The following is a 21,754-nucleotide window of genomic DNA, read 5'->3' as shown; positions in this document are numbered from 1 at the left end:
CCAGAACTACTGGGAACAACCGAAATTGTTGGGAACTGTCGGAACATCCAAGAAAGATGACGCAGAGGGCAGAAGAGGTGACGCAGAAATAGTCGGGGTTAGCCAGTCTTGTGCTAGATCAACTGGAATTCTGCCTAGTGAAGTGACGTAAAACTCACCCAGATTTTCTGCCAATATTTTCTTAGTAAAGCATTGCTAGATGAGCATCCTAGATTTGTATTCAAATATTTCTAGTGCATAATAATAAAACCCTCAGAGCTGCTGCACTGGTTTTCCCGCATTGTGTTTTTCCGGGGACTATTGTGTCCAAAAATAAGTTTGTCCTATGTATCTTGTTCTTTGCTCTTTTTTCTGTTTCATGAGATCAAATATTTAATTAGTGTAGGCTACAGAAGTAATTTGCTTCAGTATTCAGAAGAATAACTTGATGAATGTAATTTAAAAATCATGTAGGTGAAGTAGATTCAGATTTGCTGCAGTAGGGGTTCCTTCAGTAGTAAGAATTTTCACATGGTATCAGAGGATTGATTTTGAAACAGGAAGAGCAGATCTAGTGCTGAGCAGTGAGGCCGAAAGCTGCACTTAGCAGCAATTCGGATCCCCTTGAAGGGATTGCACAATCCTTTTTGGGAAGCAGATCCGAGGAAATCTCTCTCTAAGTCAGACGACAGAGAGGTACGATTTCTAGTTCGTGAGTTTGTAGAGGCAGAGAGAGTGACGCAGAGCCTCACGCAATTTTCGAAGGACGCAGTTTTTGCTAGGGCAGAAATCCGCTAGAAAAGAACAAAGACACGTAGAAGGGGAATTTTCTCCTCAGAGAACTTTCCGCCAGAAAGTTCGAATTTCTCACTTGTTGAGCAGCTGGGCAGTGCTAAGCAATGACTAGAGGAGTCAGTTCGACAGTTGGGTGAAATGGCATCGCATGGGCTCAAAGATCAGGACAGGTTGGAAGGTGCTTCCAACTATGTCATATGGAAGACCAGAATCTTAGTGTTCTGGAGGAATATGATCTCGAGGCCTACGTCAATAGTGTTGTAGTTGTTCCTGCTGACAAAAATCAAAAGAAGAAGTACAAAGCCGAGCAAGGGAGAACAAAGTGGCTCATTCTCGACGGAGTTCGAGATCATGTGGTCTCACACTTGCTGGGAAAGGATACAGCCCGAGAGATGTGGGAACCCTTGTCTTATTTGTATGAAGGGACTTCCGAATAGTGGAAGATGTATTTGGAGCAGAAGTTGCAGCAGACTTTGATGTAGAAAGGAGAAGGGGTAAACCTCTATCTTCAGCGTCTTCAAGACATTAGAGACCAACTCACTGTAGTGGGGTCCACTCCTCAGCCAACCGCGATGGTGAGGATAGCCATGAATGGATTCTCGATGAATGGAAAGTTTTCGTCCAAAGCATATTGGGCAGAGAAAAACTACCATCATAGGAGGAGATGTGGGCAATTCTTCAACAGGAGGAGTTAAGGAGGGACCTAGTGAAGGTCAACCTCAGTGGCGGCAGTGAGAGTGGCACAAAGACGAAGGAGGAGGAGGAGAACACAACTCTAGCATCAAAGGTACAGCAGAAGCTGAAGCGAAATAAGAAAATTTCGAAGGTGAAATGTTTCAGTTGTGGCAAGATGGGCCACTATGCATCCCAGTGTCCTTTGAAGAAAAAGGACAAGGATGAGAAACATGATCTTAAGGCTACTTCAACAAAGATCGACGAGGATGAGTTTGCCATGAGTGCCCACGCATCTCCAGGCGGGAGATGGGGCGATATTGTGTTGTAGTCGGGAGGACTAGATGTGGGCAGGATCCTTGAGGAGTCCACCTCTTGGATCAATTCCTTGCTACGGGAGCCCAAGATTCAGCAGTAGCGAGATGGACTTAGTGTCAGATGATGCAGTGGATTGTTTGGAGGACAAATGCAATAGATGGGGACCAAAGACTGATCAACTCGCAGAGCAAGGTTAGTGCAACAGTGCAGGAGTCAGCAGTAGCATAGAAGATTCAGAGGGTCAGAATTAGCAGCAGTCAGATTCCAACATTCACTGTATTATGCTGAACACAGTTAAGTTCAGCTAATTTTGGATGTTTTTTAGTTGCTTCTCTCAGCAACTGAGTTGCAGTAAGGATGCAGTGTTAGCAGTGACAGTGCTAGCAGCATAGTAGATGCGGCGTTTGAGAGGGAGTTGTAGTACAGATGCAGTAGTGGCAGTGGCAGTGTCGTGGGCAACGGTACAGTAGTAGTAGCAACACAGTGTTGGTGGCAGCAACAGTGCAGAAAGGAGGTGCTTTAGAAACTGAGCATCATGTAGGTGGATATTGTTGCTAGAGCACTTTCCTCGCTAAGAGGGAGTGTTAGCTTTTGGTAGCATCGAAAGTGCTCCAGCCTTGAAAATTGGTGGAGAGGCAAGGCACATGAGTTCTAAAGAACCCAGAAATCATTTGGTGAAATTCCACCCGGATTGTATTTTATTAAAATAATTAATATTTTTAATGGGGTTCCTAAGTCTAAAATTAGGAAAATTAAAATATTAATGGGTATTAATCAAAATATGGGTGAGAATGATCTAGAAGGTGGATCAAGTCATTTTTTAATCTTAGCCGTTGATTAGAGACTTAATCTTGGTCGTTGAAGACTCAATAGGAAAAGTATAAAATGGAGGCTTGGGGTTCATTTAAAAACATACACGGAGAGAACGACTTGATCAAGAATTCGATTCCTAGGGTAGGGTTTGCTAAGGATTTTGAATTAAGTGATCATTCTGCAGCAGAGGGGTAGTGAGAATTTGGGTGAAGGACTTTCTGGAGAATACAGACGAAGAGGCAGAGACAGTGAGCAGAGCAGAAAAGCTGTCTGTAACGCAGAAGCCGGAACTGCCAGGAACAACAGGAACTGTCGGGAAAGCTGACGCAGAAGGCAGAAGTCGGAACTACCGGGAACAACCAGAATAGCCAAGAACTGCCAGAACAGCCAAGAAAGCTGACACAAATGACAGAAGCCAGAACTGCCGGGAACAACCAGAACTGTCTGGAACTGCCGGAACAGCCGGGAAATTTGACACAGAGGGCAGAAGAGGTGATGCATAAATAGCCGGGGTTAGCCAGTCTTGTGCCGAATCAACTAGAATTCTGCCAGGTGAAGTGAGGTAAAACTCACTCAGATTTTCTGCCAATATTTTCTCTGTAAAGGATTGCTAGATGAGCAACCTAGATTTGTATCACATATTTTTTCTGCATAATAATAAAACCCTCATAGCTGTTGCGCCAGTTTTCCCGCATTGGGTTTTTCCGGGGACTATTGTGTCCAAAAATAAGTGTGTCCTATGTATTTTATTCTTTCAGTAGTAGATTCAGATTTGTTGCAGTAGGGGTTCCTTCAATAGTAGGAATTTTCACTCTCTTGCCCAACGCTAGCCCTTCTGGGCTTAGCATTGCCCTTTCTTGGCCCTCATTTGACCTTTGCCTATCTTTGAAATTTTTTGGGCCTAAAGCTTGGTGTGTTTCACAGCAAATTTGGCCCTAAGTTTGTGTTTCCAGGTGGCAAAATTATTGGAGAAATTTTGATAAGTTTTGTGCAAGTGATCTACAAGGCCTTGGGCCTAGAATTTGCTCTCTAAACCCTCATTTTATCTTTATTTTTCTACAGCTGTAATATATTCTTCATAACAGTGATATAAGTGCCCTAAAATCACAACTAAGTGATCTAAAAACTCTAAAAATTTCATAATAAACTTACACTAAATTTTTGGCCACTTGAGCGTTGAGTATCTATCCTAGATCTAGTTTTTAGCTTGCTGGAATATCTCTATATAACTGTGAAATCAGATCTGATATTTTCTAAATATTGCATCCTGAAGAGTTTAAAAATCAAATTTTTTCAGTTTGGTAAGCTTACTTTAAGTTTTTGGCATAATTTGGCACTTGTTGTAGTATCAACAGCTCACTGATTGTTCATTTTACTTACTTCTGTAACAAGTCATGTCAGATCTGATATATGCTGAGCATAACTTCTTAAGAGGGTTGAGAACTCATAATTTCTTATTGGCTAGCTTGTTCTAACACTTAGAAATTGTTGGGCACAACTTGGCACACACCCTCACATTGATAGCTCATTAATTTCTCTGTTGTCATAAGTATTTTCAGATCTGATATAACATCAAATAATTCTCCATAAGTGGTTTTTATTGTTTCATGTTCTAAGTAATTCATTTTGGAGAAGGTTTGTTGCTTAAACATTGGAATCTAATGTTTACTTGTCTTGTGTTAACTATAAGAATTGTTAAAACTTTGCACTAAGACACTCATACATCTAAGCTCTAATCTTCTAATCTTGTTGATGATTTTTAAAATTATCTAATTGATATCGTGGTTGAAGCATTGCGAATGAGTGCTCTAAGTTAAGCTCATAATCTTGTCCTTTGGTTTAATTCTATTATCTATCTTGAGCAATTGGCATTTTATTTTAATTGAACAATTTTTCATTATTGGCATTGTCTAAGAGAATAAGATTGTTATTTGAATATCTTGAGTAATTGGTATCTTGTGGATTTGATATTGGCACTAAATAAATTGGCACTTTCTTGGTTGCAAGATTGCATTTTGATTTACAAGTACTCTTTCTTGGAATTTCTAAGTTTGACACATTAGAAACCCTTCATGCACTTTACAGATTCCTGCCTACTTGTTCTATTAATTAACAAGTTATTTACCATGTAAATACTGGAAATAAATACAAGTACATGCTCAACACATTATAAGTCATCAACTTAAGGAAATAAAAACAAGCACACAAGTGACACCGTTGTTTTTGGACTAATGTCCCCGGAAAAACCCAATGCGGGAAAACTGGTGCAGTTATTTGAGGGTTTGATTTATTAAGCAGTTTCATAATACAATCTGGGTGCCAAATTCGGCTCACCCAACAGAGAAAAATCTCAACAGTAGTACCTCTCTACTTGAAAGCAGATATTCCGGTTGAAACCCCGGATAAACACTCCGGCAGCTCCACAGCTCCAATCTGCCCCACGAAACCCCAACGTCAGCGTTTAGGGACTGCGTCAGCCTCTTTCTGGCCCAGCGTTAGCCCTGTGTCACTCTGGCTTGGCCTGTGTCGGCCTCTGGAGGCACTGCGTCAGCGCTCTGGCCCTCTGCGTCACCCACGCTGGCCCTCTGAGGCACTGCGCAGCTCCTGGCTGGCTCTGCGTGAGCCCTGGTTGGCTCTGCGTGAACCCTTGGCTGCTTTTGCGCCCCTCTCTCTGGCTACTACGTTGATCCTCCCGGTGCTATCTTTGCCTCTCTGCTTCTATATTCACTGCCCCTCAGTTGCAACTCTGATCACTCTCTCAACTTTCTCAGCAAACCCAGCCCCGAAAAGTCAAAGTTTTGATGTGTTCTTCAAGTGACCCTCAAGCCTCCTCTTATACTTTTCTCGTTGACAAATCAATGGCTGAGATTAAGCCCCTAATCAACAGCTAAGATTAGATCTGGCTTGATCCATGACCTTTGGATTATTCTGACACAATTTTATATTAATTCACATTAATATTTTATTTTCCCTAAATTTAGACTTAGGGACTCCATTAAAAATATTTATTATTTTAATATATCCCAAACTGTTTAGAATCTGCCCAAACCCTTTCTGGGTATTGGAGATCTCATGTGCCTTAGCCTCTCCACCAATTTTTGTGGCTAGAGCACATCCGATGCTACCCCAAATTGACATTCTTATCTCTAAAGATTCATCATAACTTAAGTACTTAAACCTTAAGCAATCTTAACAAAGAATCTCACTCATAATCATTGCATAAACAATCTAGGCTTAATTTGCATTAATAACTTACTTCCAAGCATAAGATTGGTTGATAAACTTCTAGGACAACCCTTTCTCACCTAGCTTGAGGGATTCAACACCTTTCTAGTAGTTAACATAGTTACTTTGCAGTCGTCAGAGCCACAAACTCTGCAGCGGTGAAGGCACTGGGTGGTTGGAACATGGGGGGAGATATCGTTAATCAAACTTTGCTTGCTTCCCATTCACTTCCATCCCACAACCTACTCTAAACATTGATCTCAAAACAACTAAGAGAAAGGTTCCACTTAGGCTAGGCATATAATCTAAAAACAACCAAGATCCTTGTATTACACCTAGTTTCTAGGACTTGCATCTCATATAGGTTAGTTGATCATTTAAACAGCAGTTGTCCATCTGATTACTTGGGCTTGATTTGTAATAAGCAAGAATTTTGACTCCATAAGGCACTGGTTTCATTTTTAAATTTAATCAAATCCTTAAGTCTTGCTAAATTAAATTGAGTCACTAGGCCACTCAACTGTGTCTCCCGGATAAGTTGGTTCTCAACTTGTGTTCCATCACCTCATTTCCATAGGGTCTACCCACCATACCCTGTTGTTGGGAGACAACTAGGAGAGGTCGGGGATCAAGGTGATAGCCCCCAACCTTAGCAGTCGTCGCGGTGTCTGTACAATCTGAGCAACAACACATCCTATATCCATCTTAGCTCTAAATCTTTTAAGCACCCAAAAATTTGCATCTCAATTTACTTTTTGATCCTTCTCCGTGCTTAATAGATGGGTGCTTAATGGATCTACACTGGTATATAAACTAAGTCAACATAAATCTATGCTGACCAACTTCCCAATGTTTAGAAATGAAGCCAGATTTAATCCTGAGGCCATTCTGAGCAGATGCTGGTAAACCCGGAGTTAAAATTTAACCAACAGGTATATCTATTATCCATCTTAGCTCTAAATATTTTAAGCACCCAGAAATTTGCTTCTCAATTTCCTTTTTGATCCTTCTCTGTGGTTAATAGATAGATCCTTAATGGATCTACACTGGTATATAAACTGGATCAACATAAATCTATGCAGACCAACTTCCCAATGTTTTGAGATGAAGCCAGATTTAGTCCTAAGGCCATTCTGAGTAGATGCTGGTAAACCCAGAGTTAACACTAGTGCACAGATTTTTCTACACTCCCACTTGTACCAATGTTTCTGAAGTTATTCTGGGTAAAGGTGATGCATGATTTATACAATATTTCCTAGCTTAATATCTTACTACTTTGCAGGGTGTGTTGCTTGGGTTGTCAAACACGGCAGGAGTACTAGCTGGCGTTTTTGGAACTGCAGCAACTGGTTACATTCTACAAAACGGTTTGTATTTATAAGTTGAAAGTATTTCTGTGCAGTTTTTGATGTTCTGAAGCTGCCCATCTTTCCCAATCAAGACGTTATTATAAATAAAAATTTGTTGATAATGCTCTGTAATTGGAGGACTTACAACTGGTCTTGTAAGGCAGACAAGAAGGTTTGTATTTTTATTTTGCTTTCTGCTTTTACAGGTTCTTGGGATGACGTATTCAAGGTTGCGGTTGGTCTGTATCTATTTGGAACTGTAGTATGGAATCTGTTTGCAACTGGAGAGCGAGTCTTTGATTAAATACTATTCCATAAAGCATTTTTGATCCTGCTTCATCAGTTAAGAAAGGTAATACAGCCAACATCAAACAAGGTACGGAGAGTGAAGGGACCTCTGAGTCATTAGTGATCTCTTTCAAGTAATACCAAATAGATCTGTCAGATAATCCTTGAGTTGAAAATGCAAGTGTCCATCTAACTAATGACTTAATAGAAGCAAAGAACAGTCAGAGACAATAATGGAAAACTTTATTACTAAGCCAACTTTTTAGTTTTGCATCTGCCACTAGACAGTAGAAGTGCAAACAATGCTAGAGTTATAGATGGGCCATCAGTATAGCATTGAACTGGTTTTCTTAGTCTTTCCAATTATGGAGAAACAGTATATTCCGTGTTAATGAATTCGATCTCTCAGTAGAGAGGAGTGTCTAGGTATATAATTATAGGGGTTTAAGGATGGATCTTTATTGTACTGGTTAAGTGGTTTTCCATATTCTTCCTAATGCTGTCCAAAGGTTTATTTATGAAGCATTAGAAGTTCGAAAGGCAGCTCAGTGGTGTAGATGATGCTCAAACAAAGATCCTATCCAACTGTTTTCACAAAGTAGCGGCAGGCTTAAATCTTTATTATATTGAACGTGTAATTCCCTATACTCCTATTTCGTTGCAGATTCCAAACACACAAGAGAAAGGAGAGCAATGTATATTCCTGCTTGCATACTCCTAGCCTGTGAGTTTAGTGTTCTTAAAAATGTATCCTCTTTTTCTCATTGAAACATTGCAAGAAGAGATGTTGAGGATGTGAAAAAAACATTACATAAACGCAACTGAGTTCGGTTTCTTACTTGTTTACTTGCTGCAACAATGGCAGTAATCAGTGCATGCTTATCTGCTCTATCAAAGCCAGTCTGATTTTAAGTGACCTACTCCCGCATTTTCTTGAAGGTACACTAGACGAAATCATCAGTTCATGATCTAGAATGGAGATGGAGGGACCTGTACGTTCTTAATACTCCATGAAATTTGGATATTTTTGTATGATTCGATTAAATGCTTCATTGGCCAAGGATGTTATTTATGGCCAGTAAAAATAGTTTATAGGAAGCTTTAGCGAAGCATAAAATTTTATTATATGCGATTTACACGACATGGCAAATTCATCAAGTATCCATGAGCATATTTGCAATTGATACACGTACAAGATGTCTTAAAAACAAAGAGGGACGTTAGTTTGTTCAATAGTTGCAGGCACCAGGCTAGGAAACATTCAAGGTCCGATGGGGATGTATTTTCCAGTCCCACTAGTAGCCGAGACCAAGGTTTGACTGTTTATTTAATTGATATAGCATGCAATTTCAATAATATTGCTATATCTAACCATCGATGTATACTAATATTCAAAGTTTGTGGAGTGGCATGCTTTTTATGATTAGGAAAGAAGCTAATAGATTAAGTAGCTTTGGCCTATTATTTCTACAATATATTCTCTCATTATATAGTTGGGATCTTGGGTTAAGATGAGATGAATTTATGCTAGTTTATTTTATATGTCAAAGTGTATTTTTTGGTCTTTAGTTTATTTTATATATCAATAAGTGTATTTTTTGGTTTTTTTTAATTAGTTGTTTCTATTTCAGCTAATGTTGTCATGTTAATGTTGTCAATATATATCAATGTTCAAGTGTATTTTTTGGTTTTTTTTAATTAGTTGTTTCTATTTTAGTTAATGTTGTCAATTGACAAATCTATTTCACCTTGGGCAGTGGAGTGCACCTTGTTTTTTTTTTGTCCAAAAATGTTGCCTTCTAATATGATAAAATAAAATAGTAATTAAATCATTGAAATTAAGATTAATATAGTGTTTTTAGCTAGTGAATCATGGGAGTGCATAACTATTGCAATAGTAATTAAATCATTGAAATTAACATTAAAATATTGTTTTTAGCTAGTGAATCATGGGAGTGCATAGCTATTGCAACTACTAGTCTAAATGTCAAGCATACAAACATATAATAATGGCATGGAGAAAAGCTAATAATTGTCGAAGCATACAAACATATAATAATGGTATGGAGAAAAGGTTTGAATATGGCAAAATTTACGATAGTAATAATGGTATGGAGAAAAGGTTTGAATATGGCAAAATTTACGATAGGATTGCGAGTATGAATTCACTCTACGCACATATTAGTTCTTACTAGGGTTTTATATAAAGTTTATATAAAAAACAATTTTATATAAAGTCTACAATTTGGGAATTGTTAATGTTTTCGAAATGAAAGTGTCGTTCTAGCACTACATTGACATCTCAAACTTCTCGACGGCTAACGATAAGTAATGGAAACACTATCCCAAAGTTTATAGCTGCGCAAGTAAGGGTTGAATCCACGTCAAAAATGGCACAACTCGACCCTCTCACTTGTTAAAGAGTCATAGTTGGCCACAGACAGTCTTGTTGGCAACTTTAACAAAAGAAACAACATACTAACTACTATGCTAACCCTAAACACCATATTAATTACAAAAGCAACAAACTAATTAGTGCTCTACGGTTTTGACCTTATAACATTGTAGAAGCCTTAGCTGAATTAAACTTGCAAATTAAAAAAAATTAATGACTGCAATATCCTTAACAAGAACAATTTAAAATTATACCCATTATTAATGAACCAAATATTTATATACACAAAACATTGGTTAAATTAGTGAAGGCATATTTCAAATGTTAATTGTTCTTTTATTATTTAGTTTAATTGTTGCTTGTATGTGTTTATGTTATAAGGTTGAAATCTTATCCACTTACATAAAATACATAATTGAACTATAATAAATAAGATTTCATTAAACAACAATTAAACATTAAAACGTGGTGTAGCTAATAAATAATTCTTGAAACTAAAACATAAACAAATTATATACAAAACAAAAACAATTTAAACAACAATTAAACATTAAAACGTGGTGTAGCTAATAAATAATTCTTGAAACTAAAACATAAACAAATTATATACAAAACAAAAACAAAGTTAAAGAAGTACGCCTACAAATAAAAGAAACTAAAAGAAAATGTAGATAACCTAAAAGTTAACATAATAATTAACAAATTATTTACAAAGCTAGGGTTAGTGTAAGAAACAGTAAAACAAGGTAAAATGGAGAGAATTTATATTGAATTATAAGTTAAACATATATAATACAAAACTTATGACAGTAAGAAAAATGAAACAACACATTTTTACTGAGAAATAAAAGTAAATTCCGAACATTATTAAATAGACATGAGCCCAAATACTAGAACAATCATTGAGGTCGGATGTGACCAACAAAGGAAACTTGTTATTATGCTTTCAACATCTAAGTACATCTATGAAATGATGGAATATGCACGAGGATGAGAAACATAGTCAAATTTAACTTGATCAACGAGGAACAAGAAAATCATATCGTGCAAAATTGTCACATAGTTAACACCAACTTTAATGATAAAAGCAGTGAAAAATAATACAAAATAAAGATTTTAGTTTTTACGTGGTTGTTAACCAATTGAACTCTACATTCACATTCTAGGAGACATGTAAGAGGCAACTGCAGCCTAGCAATGATGTCATACAAATAGAGATTCAATTGCATTAAGAAAGAACTAGAAATAAAAGAAAGAAACCTCGCTCACTGGTCATGCCCTCACTCACAAAATAAGCAACATTTGGGTATGAAAATGAGGGAATCCCATGAATTGAATAGTCTATTGCATTATATAGATCTCTTGAGGTAGGTGAATGGTCTCGATTCTCCTCGATTGATCATCGCATGAAAGCTTGGTGGTTGTATTCTTTCTATCCATTTGGCAACTGTTCAACTCCTTTTCCCTTGTAAAAAAGGCTTATCTTCTTTCACTTTTTCTTCCTTTTTTTTATATTTACATATTTAAATATATCTCAGATGATAATACGTAGAAATAAAACTATTTGAAAAATAATTTTTTGAATGTTCTTCACCAATTCTATTTGGAAGAATAACAAAAATAGCCACTTACACTCTTAAGGTCCATGGATCCTTGCGAGAGAGATAGTATGATAGTGGTTGTTTTCCAAATCACTTTCGCACGGGTCTTCTTTTGAGGATCTTGACTTCAACAAATACAAGTTGATTGAGTCCAGTAAACATTCGCTTGCCCAAGGAAACCTACAATTTTAACTCCTGCATGAGTCTCAAAATAACTTTCGTTTTCTAACCCACGTGGTACATGATCACTTTGATTGGTATGAAACGTCAAACAAGTGACTGCTTTGTATGGCTTGCATCCTCCAACAGGTCCACTAATTTTGGTTAGGAATTCCCTTGTATAGTTCAAATCAAATACAACTAGAATGTTGTCTTTGGCTCTTCACCCATGCAGGAGGTGCTCGATTTATTTTTCCTTAACGCTTTCATCCCTATAAATATCAATCACCAAGAGTAGTGTTTTCATTGACAATCTTGTTCCTCTATATAAATAGAGGGTATTGGCCAACAATTTAAAAGTTCCTATCACTGGAATTCTATGCTTGTTTGTCTAAGTTTCGAAGCTAGAATTGGCGATTAGCTACACCCCTAGCCATAGTACCAAGAAATTAAGAATTAATTTTGATATTTTTCTTTGCATATTGCGACGAAATGTATCCTCCCATGCTGGCATGAGAATCAACAACAATCATGATTCCAATGATTTCAATAGCAATCATGATTCCTTGAAAATAAAAGCCAATGTTGTCATCCCTTACATACTCCTTACAATGCAAACCAGGGCACGCCAAAATGCAACCGTTGGATGCATGAGAAAAAACACAAAGACCTTTGGAGTCAACAATAGTATTTATTTGATGAAAAAGTTCCAGGTCCTGAAATCTATAAATATATATATTCTGCTTCTAAACTACAACCATATGATCTCGTCTTGATGTTCTTTGAATCGTTGAAGGAGTTTTGTATTTTATGGTTGATTCAACTCTCAACGAATGGTGAATATGAGCAGTTCCCTCCAATTCTTTGGCTCCAAGCCTCATAAAAAAATGCATTTCCTATGGTCTTGACAACAACAATGTGAGCGAACTTTGTGAAAGCATTTTCTAGCAAAAGATGACGATACTCACCTTTTGAATTTTTTTATATAGAACTGAAGTTTTATGAGTTCCTTCACACCCAAAGATGTGTCAGTGACAAGATTCTTGCCATGTTTTTGAATGTTTGGGATAATGCAGTTTACATCAAAGACATGCCCTTCGGATATACACAGGGTCATTGAAAGGATTAAATGTCAACAAGCAACAATTAGAAGCAAGGCGCTTGAACGAAGTTCAAAGAACAATTTGAGCAAGAAGGAATTTGATGATGAGCTCGTGACCAATTCTGGCAAGACAAATGATGCCTCTATTGAAGGTTTTAATGGCATTCTCACTCAATGCATATTCCATCTCTATCAACCCGACATGCTTTCAAAACATTTGTGTTTTCACTCTTTAATGGTGTGTTGTGGGGTGTTGATCTTGGACTACACACTTGTATCAAGAAATCCAATAATTACATTGCTTATAACTATAGCATGTAATGTAGACTTATGGTTGCCTTTGAATTTTGTAAAAATGTTTTTTTTTAAAACCAGATGCTTTATATCCCACGCGCATGGCGGGAAGGTGCAATGTGCCATATATATATCATTGATAGTTCTCATTAGGGGATTTTTGAGGTCTAAAATGGGTCTCCTAAGGAAATTATAAAATAATAGTAGAAATTGTTAATCTAGTTATCATTGATGTCAATATTTTGAAGAAGGCAAGGACATGAAGAAGGACATGGTGATGAAGAAGGCAAGGACATCAAGGACATGATGATATGTTGAAGAAGAGAAGGATATAATTAAGAAGGAAATCAATGAAGAAGCCCAACACTCAAAGGCATTCTGCCCTACCTCCGTTTCTGCACTAATGAATGATCACTCACATTAAATAATATTTTTCTCCATCTTAGAGGAAGAATCTCATCATGAGACCTAGACCATCTTGAAGGGCATAATTTTACCTTTCTAATGAGCTATTATGTGTCCTGAAATTCCAAATAACGAGAGAGAAATTGATTTTACAAGTTGACTTATACCTCTGTTCATGGAGCCGACATACACAAACTTATATATGTCGGCTTGCACTAAAAGATACATCCATTCAAGTTTAGGCAGAATAGCCTATTAATATAGGCGCAGACCTCCTCCTCAAGCACAAAAGATGAGCAAATAACACAGAAAAGACAGGGAAACATGTCCACATCTAGTGAACAACTAGGAAATAAGCAAACATAAGATTATACCTTCTCGAACAGCCAGAAAAAGGAGTTTCTTCATTAGCAAGGTTTCGTAGTTCCTCATTTGCACAGCTCCACATATTCACAGTCTCTGTTTCTTGTTTGCGTGGTCACAACAGGGTTGTTCCTCGATGGCACAACTTCGGTCTCTATCATAGCCGCGTTAAATAAGGTTTGGAACAACTCCTCGGTCTCTGTCACAACAACATTGAAGCAGAACAGTTCCTCATTGGCACAGTTGTTTGGTCTCTATATTATTTCTATCTCCACAATGTGGTATTGTTTCAGGCTTCGACAGTTGAGCTTCTCGGATCTCTACAGTGGGATAGAGTCTCACCCCTACAAAGAACTTTTATGCAGTGAAGTGCATACTTTGAATATTCACAAGGTGAAGGAAGTGAGAACAAACAGTGAGAGCATATTCTTTCATATTCTAATGAAAATTAATACAATGATAACTTGGACAGAGGTAGTAAGTAGCAACTAGTATCTCAAGGTGTCATCCCGTACAACAGTGATGGACAAAGCAAACAAATGAAGTACATTTGATCTTGAAACAAGTGAAGAGCCCCTTGACAATCATGTAAGTACATTTTATTTTCTCTATACAAAAAACAACAAGAGTGGTGTCCTTGGAGTTGGTGCTCCTAAACTCAAGGTCAATGCCTTAAACGAGATAGGGTCAAAGCCCTAAAGGACGAAGCCTAATCAAAACCAAGTTGGAGCTTGGGAACACATTTCTATTGTATTCAATTCTCTTTTTCAATTAATAATACAATTATTATACATTGATTTAATTTAAATTGTGAAGAATCTAACTGGTAAAATAACAATTGAAAAGAAATATTGATTCACCCCCCTCTCAGTATTTCCAACAATTGGGATTAGAGCCAACTTCTTCATAATTAGCCTAATAGCTGGAAGAAGGATTCTTAGTCACAATGAAAATTCAAGAAGTGTCAGGAAGGCTTCCTTTGTTTGATGGCACAAACTTTGGTTTTTGGAAAAAAAGAATGCCCTACTACTTAATGTCCCTTGGACCTGAAGTTTGGCATTCTATTTTGAATGGGTACATTTCTCCTTCCACTCTTCCAACTGATCAAGACGAAAGGAAAGCTTACATTGCAAATGCAAAAGCCTTAACTTCCATCACTAGTGGAATCACTGATTCTGAATTTACAAAAGTCATGAATTGTGACTTGGCCAAAGAAGTATGGGATAAGATGGTTAGCTTACATGATGGGGACTCCAAAGTTAAGAAGGCAAAGCTTCAAACTCATTGAAGGAAATGCGACAGTTTGAAAATGGATGATGGAGAAGATATTGCATCATACTTTCTTCGAGTAGCTGAAGTGGTCAACTCTCTTAAAAGATTGGGAGAAATATTGAAGAAAGCATTGTTGTTCAAAAGGTCTTAAGATCTCTCCCTGACAGATTTGTCTCCAAGGTAAGTGCTATAGAAGAAATGACAGACCTAGATCAAGATGGATGAACTTCATGGAATCCTCATTGCCTATGAGATGAGAAAAGGAATCCGAAGTTCCAAAGATGCAACATTCAAGGCCTCAAAATCAAAAAAGGGGAAAGGATGGAATACCAGCAGTGATGACTCTGATGCTGAATCTGAATTGGCGCAATTTTTACGAAGACTTAAGAAAGGATCCAAGCTAAAAGGTAAGTACCCTCTTATTTGTTTCAAATGTGGAAGAATAGGTCATTATGCTGCAAAATGTCCTCATAAGCATGACAGTGATGATTAGGAGGATTCTAAAAGGATGGTATACAAAAAGAAAGGGATTAATAAGAAAAAATTCTTCTCTAAGCAAGATGAATTGTAGTCATAAAAAATAAATCAACTAAAAATTCCCTCATTGCAAAGGAGGTAATGATGAATCAGATGAAGAAAATGACTATGCTGGAAGCCAACAAGTATCATTCATAGCATTCAAAAATGATGATGATTCAGGACTAGAAGGAAATGTAGATGAATTGTTAATGAGTGCCATTGAAGAAAATGAGAAATTAAGAAATAAAATCATTTCTCTCAAGGTAGAAAAGGAGGAAGCAAAAAGAAGGGAAGACCTCTTGCAAAATAAGCTAAAAGAAAAGGAAGAAATCTGTGAAAATCGTGAAGTTGAAATAGTATCTTTGAGGAAGGAATTGTAGCAAGTCAAAAAGAATTGGGAAAGCTCTCAATTACTTGACAATATCCTTGATGCTCAAAAACCTCAATATGACAAATCTGGGATTGGTTTTGAAGGAGAATCATCAAGTACTAAGGATAATGCAAGAAGTTATGCTGACATACTTTCCAACAATCCAAAAGAAGAAAAATCATCTCATCAAAGGCCCATCTCAAATCCAAAGAATGAAGAAAGAGTAACTCTAATGAAGAATGTTGATTCAAATCATGGCTATTACAACAGGGACCAAACTATCTTTTTTGGGCATTGTTATTGTTGTAAAAATTTTGGTCATGAAGCTAAACATCGCATGGCTCGTAAGAATAAAACACCAATATTGAAGGAACAAACAAATAAACCACATGGTCTTAAAGAGTAAGGACAAACTAGGACTTATAACTCCTTTTATCCTTTGACCAATTTGATCCAATTTGCTCATTATGTAATGATTTTGGACATAACAAACAAAATTGTCCACTCAAAAGAGGAGAAGCTAGAAGGGAGAATCTCAATACGGATCAATGTGGCCTAACTCTATGTGCTCATAGTGGTGAAAACCATTGGTTTGTGGACAGTGGATGCTCAAGACATATGATAGGTGACAAAAAGAAGTTTGTCTCATTAAAAAATAAGGATGGAAGTGTATCCTTTGGAAGTGGATATGCTAAAATCACTGGAAAAGGGACCGTTTCCCTTGTTAATCGAAAAGGAAAGGCTCAAAACAATTTTCTGATAGAAGGACTCAAACACAATCTCTTGAGTGTTAGCCAAATTTGTGACCAAGGACATAATTTTGTCTTTAGCACCAAAGATTGTGAAATAAGAAACTCATCCTCAGGAGAATTTGTGGTTAAAGGAGTAAGAACACCAGATAATGTTTACATCCTGAGCAAAATCCACGAAGATAAATGTTACTTGAGTCAAACAGATGAAAGTTGGTTATGGCACAAGCGATTGGGGCATACAAGTTTTGATAACTTGATCAATATTAGCAAAATTAATGCAGTAAGGGACATTCCAAAGATGTTCAAACCAGATCAAGTTGTATGTGGCCCATGTCAACATGGTAAGAAAACTAGAACTAGCCATAAGACTAAGGAATTCTCAACATCAAAACCTCTGGAGATCATTCACGCAGATTTATATGGGCCAACTAGAACTCCAACGCTCCAAGGAGAAAGGTACTTTTCTTTATTTGTTGATGACTATACTAGAATGATGTGGGTGTATTTCATAAAATATAAATCCGAAGCATTTGAATGTTTTAAGAATCTTAAAGCTCTTATAGAAAATGAAAAGGATTCTAAGATTAAATCTCTTAGAATAGATACAGGGGGAGAATTCACATCAAAAGAATTTGATGAATTATGTAAAGTACATGGAATCGAAAGAGAAATCTTTGCTGCTAGAACACCTAAGCAAAATGGGGTAGTTGAAAGAAGAAACTAAACTATTCAAGCAATGGCAAGAACAATGTTACTAGCAGCGAACTTGCAGCCAAAATTTTGGAGAGAAGTAGTTGGGACAACAGTTTATACCTTGAATGAACTCAACTAAGATCAAATAATGAGAAAACTCCTTATGAATTATGGAAAGGACGACATGCTTCAGTAAAATACTTTAGGATTTTTGGAAGAAAATGCTTCATAAATATCAATGATGACTCACCAGGAAAATTTGATTCTCGAGTTGACAAAGGAATATTCCTTGGATATTCTACTAGGAACAAAGCTTACAAGTGCTACAATAATCGACTATGGAAAATGGTGGAAATCATTGATGTGAAGATTGATGAAGCCCTTCCAGAAAAGGAAATTGAAGATCATGAAGTTGACCCCCTCATTGAAGAAAACGAAGAAGAACCTGAAAAAGAGGAAAAATAATAAGAAAAAAAAGGAAAAAGAACCATCTCAAACTCCTTCAAAAGTAAAATTCCTCCAAAAACATCACACGGAAGAACAAATTATTGGCAATGTAGATGAGGGGTTACAAACTTGAAGAAGGATGACAAGTACACCGAGGAAAAATGATGTTGCTCTCCTATCTATCATAAAACCATAAACTTTTACTCAAGCAAGGATCCTCATTGGGTGGAAGCCATGGAAGAAGAAATGTATCAAATCGAGAAGAATGAGAGATGGGAGTTGGTACCTTGTCCAAAGGATAAAAATATAATTGGAACCAAGTGGGTGTTCAGAAACAAAATGAATGAAGATCGATAAATCATCAAAAATAAGGCAATGCTTGTTTGTAAAGGTTATTCACAAATTGAAGGAATCAACTTTGAAGAAAACTTTGCACTGGTAGCTCGTATGGAAGCTATAAGGATGTTCTTGGCATTTTCTTTCTCAAAAGGATTCAAATTTTATCAAATGGACGTAAAATCAACGTTTTTGAATGGGGAACTCATGGAAGAAGTCTACATGGAGCAACCAGAAGGGATTGATCTAGCAGAAGGAAAAGACTTTGTTTGTAAGTTGAAAAAGGCATTATATGGGTTGAAACAAGCTCCTAGAGCTTGGTACGCAAGATTGGATTACTATCTACAAAAACAAGGCTTCAAAAAGGGGGTGGCAGGAAGTAATCTCTACATGAAGATGGACGAGGATAAGTTACTAGTCACTCTTGTCTATGTTGATGATCTGATTTTTGCTAGCAATAATGATGATATGAGCCATGGGTTTGCTCAAATATGTCAAAAGAGTTTGAAATGTCGATGATGGGTGAATTACCTTACTTCCTTGGACTACAAGTATCTCAAACCACAACAGGTGTGTTCATATCTCAAGCAAAATATCTTAAAGACAAGCTTAAAAGATATTGGATGGAGGAATGTGCACCCATGAGCACACCTATGACCACAGATTGAAAATTAAGCAAAGATGACGACTCTCCTCTGGTGGATGCAACTCATTGCAGGTCAATAATTAGAGCCCTTCTATACTTAACCGCTACTATGCCAGATATTATGAATGCAGTAGGAATGGTGGCAAGATTTCAGTCAACTCCTAAACAATCCCATCGCATAGTCGTTAAGAGAATCCTAAGGTACTTACAAGGAACCCTTGATTTTGGTCTTTGGTACCCTAAGATCTCAACTCTTACTGTGACTGCGTACACCGATGTTGGCTGGGCCAGAAGTGTCGATGATCGAAAAAGTACTAGCGGAAATGCATTATTCATGGGATATTGTCTAAAATCTTGGCTCTGCAAAAAACAATCATCCATATCATTGTCTACAGCTGAAGCCGAGTATATAGCTGCTGCAGATTGTTGTACTCAAATATTATGGATGAAGGAAGCTCTGAAGGATGTCAACATAGATACCAACCATTCAATCACCATCTATTGTGACAACACAAGCACTATTAGTCTCAATAAAAATCCAGTGTTGCACTCAAAGACCAAACATATACCAATCGAGTATCATTTTCTCCGTGAACAGGTGGCTGAACAAAACATCAAGTTGAAGTATATCGATACTAAGGAGCAGATTGCAGATATTTTCACCAAATCTCTTCCTTAAGAAGCATTTGAACATCTTCGCCAAAATATGGGGGTTATTTCTCTAGCATCACACTAAGATGATTCTTAAGATGTCGCATGACAAGGAGAGTAGTTCTATAGGGGAGTCCTTTTGCACTCCTTTGCCATTGATGTTAAAGGGGAGGAGAAGAAAAATGTTGCCATCCAATGACAAAGGGGGGGATTGTTAATCTAGTTGTCATTTATGTCAATATTTTGAAGAAGGCAAGGACATGAAGAAGGACATGGTGATGAAGAAGGCAAGGACATCAAGGACATGATGATATGTTGAAGAAGACAAGGATATGATTAAGAAGGCAATCAATGAAGAAGCCCAACACTCAAAGGCATTCTGCCCTGCCTCCATTTCTGCACTAATGAATGATCAATCACATTAAATAATATTTTTCTCCATCTTAGAGGAACAATCTCATCATGAGACCTAGACCTTCTTGAAGGGAATAATTTTACCTTTCTAATGAGCTATTATGTGTCCCGAAATTCCAAATAACGAGAGAGAAATTGATTTTACAAGTTAAATTATACCTTTGTTCATGGAGCCAACCTACACAAACTTATATATGTCGGCTTGCACTAAAAGACATGTCTGTTCCGATTTATGGGCAGAATAGCCTATTAATATAGGCTCATGCCTCCTCCTCAAGCACAGCAGATAAGCAGATAACACAGAAAAGACAGGAAAACATGTTCACATCTAGTGAACAACTAGAAGATAAGCAAACAAAATATTATACCTTATTGGAGAGTCGGAAAAAGGAGTTTCTTCATTAGCAAGGTTTCGCAGTTCCTCATTTGTACAGCTCCACAGGTTCACGGTCTATGTTTCTTGTTTGAATGGTCACAACAGGGTTGTTCCTCGATGGCACAACTTCGGTCTCTGTCATAGTCGCGTTAAATAAGGTTTGGCACAACTCCTCGGTCTCTGTCGCAACAGCATTGAAGAAGAACAATTCCTCATTGACACATTTGTTTGGTCTCTATACTATTTCTATCTCCACAATGTGACAGTGTTTCAGACTTCCACAGTTAGGCTTCTTGGGTCTTTGTAGTGGGATAGAGTCTCACCCCTGCAAAGAACTTTTATGTAGTGAAGTGCACACTTTGACTATTCACAAGGTGAAGGAAGTGAGAACAAACAGTGAAGGTATATTCTTTTATATTCTAATGAAAATGCATATAGTGATAACTTGGACAGAGGTAGTAAGTAGCAACCATTAACTCAAGGTGTCATCCTGTACAACAGTGATGGACAAAGCAAATGAATGAAGTACAGTTGATCTTGAAACAAGTGAAGAGCCCCTTGACAATCATGTATGTACATTTTATATTCTCTATACAAAACAACAATAGGATTGGTGTCCTTGGAGTTGGTGCTCCTAAACTCAAGGTCGGTGCCTTGGACAAGATAGGGTCAAATCCCTAAAGGTCAAAGCCTCATCAAAACCAAGTTGGAGCTTGGGAACACATTTGTACTATATTCAATTCTCTCGTTCAATTAATAATACAATTATTATACATTGATTTAATTTAAATTGTGAAGAATCTAACTAGTAAAATAATAATTGAAAAGAAATACTGTTGAACCCCCCTCTCAGTGTTTCCAGCAGAAATAATAAAATAAGAGTAGATTACATCATCGGAAAAAGAAAATATTATTTTTTCAACTCGTATTTTCAACTTATATCCCTATGGGTTTACTCAAATTCCGAATGGAAACACTTGTTGGATGCATAATTTGATTCCTCATCCAAGCAATACCCATGTTGCATACTTTCGATGGACCCTGCTACATGAAAAATGAGAAATACATGAAAAACGTGATTGCAATCATGTTTTTTCATGTATTTCTCATTTTTCTTGTAGCAGGGTGCACTGAAAGTATGCAACATGGGTACTTCTTGGATGAGGAATTAAAATTTTCATCCAAAGAGTACTTCTGCTCAAAATTTGAGTAAAACCTTAGGGAGATAAGTTGAAAATACGAGTTGAAAGAGTAGTTTTATTATTTTATTATTTTTTTAATCTTTTTACTTTTTTACTCCAAAAATGGTGAATCATCCCCCATGGTTGACATCATCATCTTGAATCCTATTGGTTCTTATAAAGTTTATTTTGGTTGTACATTTTTTTTAGGAGGCCCATTTTAGAACTCAAAATTCCCCTAATGAATATTTGTCGAATATAAAGGATTTCTTAGAAGCTTTGGGTTTTGGATGATAAAAAGCACCAAGAGAAAGAGGATTTGCAAAGTTGGAAGCCTTT

The 21,754-nt window shown here is 37.0% G+C and overlaps 1 protein-coding gene across 3 annotated transcripts in view; it reads left to right on the top strand.

The window, feature by feature from the left end:
- The window catches only part of LOC149147194 (sodium-dependent phosphate transport protein 1, chloroplastic-like), a 374,349-nt gene extending 365,449 nt beyond the window's left edge, over positions 1 to 8,900 (top strand). Inside the window, exons 10-13 of one of the 3 annotated variants that reach the window (XR_016263648.1) lie at positions 7,085 to 7,169; positions 7,358 to 7,503; positions 8,104 to 8,163; positions 8,379 to 8,900. Coding sequence is in view for 1 of the 3 variants with exons in the window: in XM_089445626.1 (XP_089301752.1) it covers positions 7,085 to 7,169; positions 7,358 to 7,455 (183 nt within the window). In the remaining 2 variants the exon portion in view is untranslated. Of the gene's footprint in view, positions 1 to 7,084; positions 7,170 to 7,357; positions 7,504 to 8,103 lie in introns of all 3 variants that reach the window. The other 2 variants (XR_016263649.1, XM_089445626.1) reach the window with 2 other exon arrangements.
- Positions 8,901 to 21,754: the final 12,854 nt, after the last annotated feature.

The sequence above is a fragment of the Pinus tabuliformis genome, chromosome 9 (genome assembly GCF_031772625.1).
Source record: "Pinus tabuliformis cultivar Carrire ecotype Pingquan chromosome 9, CPIR1, whole genome shotgun sequence".
Classification (NCBI taxonomy): domain Eukaryota; kingdom Viridiplantae; phylum Streptophyta; class Pinopsida; order Pinales; family Pinaceae; genus Pinus; species Pinus tabuliformis.
The sequence above is the reverse complement of the archived record's forward strand: the minus strand, read 5'-3'. Positions and strand labels throughout refer to the sequence as shown.